We start from the raw sequence: 5,416 nt of genomic DNA on the forward strand, positions 1-5,416 counted from the left end.
TTTATTCTCGCAGCTTTTGCCACCTGCTCTACTTTGTTGCGGTGGTCTCACTGGTTTCCTTTGCTTTTGTCTTTTGTTGGTGACTGGCACGGTGGGTGCGGACCGGAGAGAGAGAGAGAGAGAGAGAGAGTAATTGGGAGATGGGCCATTGGGCCGTAAATGATGGAAATGTAATAATAATGCGTGAATTGCTGCAATTCTGGCCTGTCGTCTTCCGTCCCAACTCCAAGGGGTGGTAACATACGCACTACCTGTTAACATAATTTTTTTTTTTTTTGTTTCAAGTCAGCTCGTGCGTATATCGACTAATCTCACAAGACACTAAAATTAACGGTTAAGTAAATCTCTAATATCCTTGATGTTATCGTATATTATTTTAGGAATTTATACCATTTAGGACTATGTTAATATTAACTGTATACCTTATCTTACTATATATAGATGCTAAATATTATGAATCAGTTAGACTCCGTGCATAGCATATACTTCCATGTATAGATAGAATTACAATATAATGAAAGGGTTGAACTCACAAGAGGTAGTTTTTCCAATAACAAAATTCTCGATTTCTCTTGAGTTTTCTAGGTGTTTTGACATGGTATCAAGAGCAAATTTATAATTTACCTGTCTTTCACGAATTTTTTTCTTTCTCGGGTGAGCTTCTTCGTGGGTTCTTCAATTTCGACGCTGTCTAAGTTCATGGGTTGCCTTTCGTGTGCTTCTAAGTTAAACATTGGGGTTCCTGGTGACTTTCGGCGCCCTTTGAGTCTTCCTTGTGAATTTTCGGCACCATTCGAGTGTTTCTTGAGAATTTTCAATGTAATCTCAGTCGGGTTTTGGTGTTCTTATGTTTTTCAGTACAGCAACTGGGATTTTGATAACTTTGTTTTGGGTTCTATTATTATTTCGGTACCTTTTGGATTTTGGTGTTTTTTTTTTCTCTGGTTCAGTTGTGCTGTTTTGGCGCATTTTTCTAGTTTTGCTCAGCATTTTGGTGAGTTACTTCCTTTCGGCACCTCTGTTATAGTTTGATACCCCATTTTTACATGTGTTTTTATTGAATGAGTATTTTAATTTAATTAAAATATTGATTCTTTTATTTTAAATTATCGAATTTTAATTGAATTTATATAGTTATGAAATTTATTTTATAGAGCTTTCTTAATATTAATTATTTTTTTGAGTTTAAATTACTGTTTAATTTATTTTAGTTTTTTTATTTAAAATTTTGTTGTTAGTTTTTACTAGTTATTTATTATATTTTAGCTAGATGTTGTATTTAAATTATTTTTTTTATTTTATAGCTTTTAAAGTTGTTTTCATTGGATCAGTTTCTGGATTCCAAAGTTGGACTGGATCTCATTTCTTTTCCACATCTTTTCTTTTTCTCCTTTCTCTTCTTTTCTCTTTTTCTTTCCTTTTTCCCCCGATTCCCTTTCTCTCCCATGCGCGAAGCCTCTCCCCTCTCTTTACCGTCATTTTCCTTCGGCCCGCCCAATCCGCTGCCATGTGTCGATGTGTAGCACACCGCCCACCCCATTTTCTTTCCCTCCAACCGATGATCATCCCTACCAAATTTCACCTCCATTCGAGCCACCGTTAACCACCACGAGCTCCTCCAAGCCGCGGCGTCTTTTCGCTCTAACTCCAGCCACCATCTCTTCACCACTTCATTACCGATCTCTTGCCGACCTAAACCACACATTTCCAACTCTGATTCATCACCGAAGCAACCCCCACGATCTCACTTTCCGTTTTGGGCTTTTTGGCCTTCTACTGCCGTTTTCTCCGCCACCCACGGCCAACCCTCACTTCCACTAATTTCATAAACACCTCTAAGTCATTTCTTATCAATTTCAAGTCTTGGTTCGTCCCTATTCAAAAGTGGGTATTTTACAACTCACTACCACAGTGTTTTTACGCTGTTACGTTGCTTTTTTTTTTCCCTTTTCAGCTCGTTGATCCTTCGGAAATTATTATATAGCGTTGTAAGTATTTTCCAAACTTCATTTTAGATTTAAATATATCATTGCTTTTACAATAAATTTGTGACTGGTTGGTTATTCCGGATTGAGTCCGAGGAGTCGATGGTCGGATAGATTTGAGGACGGAGTTGTTTATTTGTTGTTGATGTTGAGTTTTGTTGGTTAATCTATATCTTGATGTGTCTTGCCATTTGCATTGTATGGTGCATACATGTATATGTGTTAAATTGTGAAAACTGAGTTTTCAAGTGTTAATGGATTTTTGGGTGTATGTAACACGACCCCAAGCTGGGATAAGGTATTATTTTGGTAGAGCTCCTTTGGTCACTCGGGAGTGGATAATACTGAGTGACATCCTCTTGGCTGTCGCTAGGCGACGACCGGATCGCATGATACGTTAACGCTATTGTGTCGACTCCGTAGTCCCTCGGCTGGCGAGGATTAGAGGATGCCTGGTCCTAGTACGCGCTGTGCCCGAGACTGAGCATCACTCATTTAGATGTCACATGCGTGGTCGTTACCTACGGTATGGCATAGGAGCTAGAGTGTGCGGATGATCCCTATGGGAGATCATGGTGCATGCATTAAATTGGAACTGGTTTTAGATATTGGATATGGGCCATTTTCTGAGAAAATTGCGAGATTTTATAAGAGGATATTGTGATCTATTTTCTACGAAAATGGGGGTTTTCTTGGTTTGAGCCATTATCTAGGATAATGGCAATTACTTGTTTTAAAGGAATTTATTGTGGGCCAAAAATGAGACATTTTTTAGAGTGGATAGAAAGATGTGGATTTTTGGGACATGTGCATTGACATCTTTTCATGTATATTATTGAATGTAATATTTTTTTATCTTTTGGTGTTTGGATTATTATTTACCTGTAGCACCATTTTTTGTACCGAAGATTTTGATGCAGAGATTGAGGAGGGAGGGTACCTAGTTGTAAGAATTTTATTATCCGCTACGTGGTTTTATTGTACACATGTTGCATGTACACACACTTGGCACTTGGCACTTGGCACTTGGCACTTGGCGATGGGATGTGTGACCCGTGTTATCATCATCCTGACACCACAATTTTCACGTGTCCTTACGTGGGAGTTATGGGCATCACAATTCTTCTTGGGTTTGAAGTGTTATCAGCACTTCCTGATTTCAATGCTTCTCGCAGACATTTTTTTCTTGTGATTATTTTTTTTTTCCGCTGCATCATGTCATACGATAAAGTAGACTCAGGGAGCACACCCTTGGAAACAGGCAGAGAGAGAAAGTGAAGAGAGAGATGGCCATGAGAGATCACTGTCAGAAGGAGTGGTTGAGGAGGTATGGCATGAGATCCCTGCCAGTGTTTACGGCTCAGAAAGTACACGGGTTACCCTTAGTCAAACAAGTCAGGCCAGGGACAAGCCAGTTGAGCAATAAGCTCACAACCCAAGAAGGCTTCTTGACCCTTTAAACCCTGAGAAACCTACAGAAACAATCGTGGATCAACTCAAGCCCTCCAAGGACACTACACAGGTTTGCCCCTCACGACATCCTTTCCATTCTAATGCATACGACAACTACCAGTCTACTGTAAAGACCATTGTGGGTAAAGAGTTTTTCCCCTTGAGTCCAAAACCTACCTTTCTCAATAACCCTACCAACGAGGTTGGACCAAAGCCAACTCCCCTTACCAAAAGTAGTACCTGGAAGAGGAAAGCAAGAAATCAGAGCTCAACCCTCTTAGACATCACTAATATCCAAAATGCCATTCCCTCTCTTACGAAAGCCAAAAGACCAGTATCTTTAATAGAGACAAGGTCCCACACCTATGGCACTAAAAGACTCAAAACCAAGCTCATCCCTGACAGAAGCCAAAACCAAGGACCTGAGGTGGAGGCTGCTCAGCAGCCCCACCATGTCAAGTGAATTGCCTGAGTTGGAATTATCGGGGGCTTGGGATCCCTCGAACAATTCATGAACTTCACCTGTTGGTGAAATCTAAGTCCCCAAAATTGGTCTTTCTCATTGAGATCAAGTGTAGTAGTGACAGAATGGAGTCCATCAGACATAAGTTGGGTTTTGACAACTGCTTCACAGTGAACAGTAGAGGTAGAAGTGGTGGTTTGGCCTTCCTTTGGAGCTCTAATATCGAGCTTAATATCTCAATATACACTAGTTGGCACATCTCAGCAACCATCAAATTACCTAATGGCAAAGCACCCTGGATGATAATAGTTTTCTATGGCGACCCAGAAACAACCAAGAGAAGTGAAACTTGGCTCCTGCTTAGAGAGTTAGTCCCTACAATAAATGTCCCTTGGCTGTGTTTTGGTGACTTCAACAAGATCACCAACATTGATGAAAAATATGGGGCTGCATCCAGACCCTACAGACAAATCAGGGATTTTAGAACAACTCTAGCTCAATGTGACTTAAATGACTTGGGATTTGAAGGGGACAAGTTCACCTGGGCAAACAACAGGAATGGAGAGCAATTCACAAAAGAAAGACTAGATAGGGCCTTAGGGAACACAGCATGGTTAGGAAAATTTGAGAATCATTCAGTTTATCATTTGACAGCAGCCTCCTCAGATCACAGACCCATCCTGGTTCAAATCAAGATCAACCAAGAAACTACTAAACATGCGAGACCTTTCAGGTATGAAGCATCATGGAGCATAAAAGAGGGATGTGAGGCCCTAATCAAGCAATACTGGGGCAAGACAATTGGCCAGTCAGGCCCTCTAACAGACTCTGTCACTGGCTTGAGGTTCTGCCAAGAGGGATTGAAAAGTTGGAGTATGGAAATGAGAAGAAATCAAGGGGCACTCATTAAGGAACAACTGTCTACTCTAAACTACCTCAAAGACACTAACGAGGGACACCTCTACACAGACATAAAAAAAAAAAACTTCAAAAGGAAGTGGACTTGCTGTTAGAGACAAAAAACTCTAAGTGGCAGCAAACGGCCAAGCAAAACTGGTTGAGAAGTGGAGATAGAAACACTTCTTTCTTCCACAAGTGTGCCAGCCAAAGTGGAAAACAGAACCTCATCTGCAACATAAAGGATACAGCAGGAAATGAGATCACTAGTTAGAAGGAGATTAGCCAAATTTTTCAGAACTTCTTTCGAGAGCTCTTCACCTCATCTAGACCAATAGGCATTGCTGAGTGCACAGGGACTATGCCTAGAAAAATCAACACAGAGATGAGCACTACCCTAGCTAGACCCTTTACTGCAACAGAAGTTAAGGAAGCCTTGTTCAAGATGAATCCCCTATGCTCACCTAGACCAGATGGTTTTCCTGCGTGTTTCTACCAAGATCATTGGTCCATCATAGGACCTCGAGTCACCTCTGCAGTTCTAGAGGTCCTAAACAAAGGCCAGTGGTCAAATGGCCTGAGTGACACCCTTATTGCTCTGATCCCTAAGAAACCATCC

General features: G+C 40.9%; 1 protein-coding gene across 1 annotated transcript; it reads left to right on the plus strand.

The window, feature by feature from the left end:
* Positions 1–4,025: 4,025 nt before the first annotated feature.
* LOC122296899 lies at positions 4,026–4,913 on the plus strand. The gene has a single exon (XM_043106696.1). It carries the CDS (start codon positions 4,026–4,028, stop codon positions 4,911–4,913), a length of 888 nt encoding a protein of 295 aa, XP_042962630.1.
* Positions 4,914–5,416: the final 503 nt, after the last annotated feature.

The sequence above is a fragment of the Carya illinoinensis genome, chromosome 15 (assembly GCF_018687715.1).
Source record: "Carya illinoinensis cultivar Pawnee chromosome 15, C.illinoinensisPawnee_v1, whole genome shotgun sequence".
Taxonomy (NCBI): domain Eukaryota; kingdom Viridiplantae; phylum Streptophyta; class Magnoliopsida; order Fagales; family Juglandaceae; genus Carya; species Carya illinoinensis.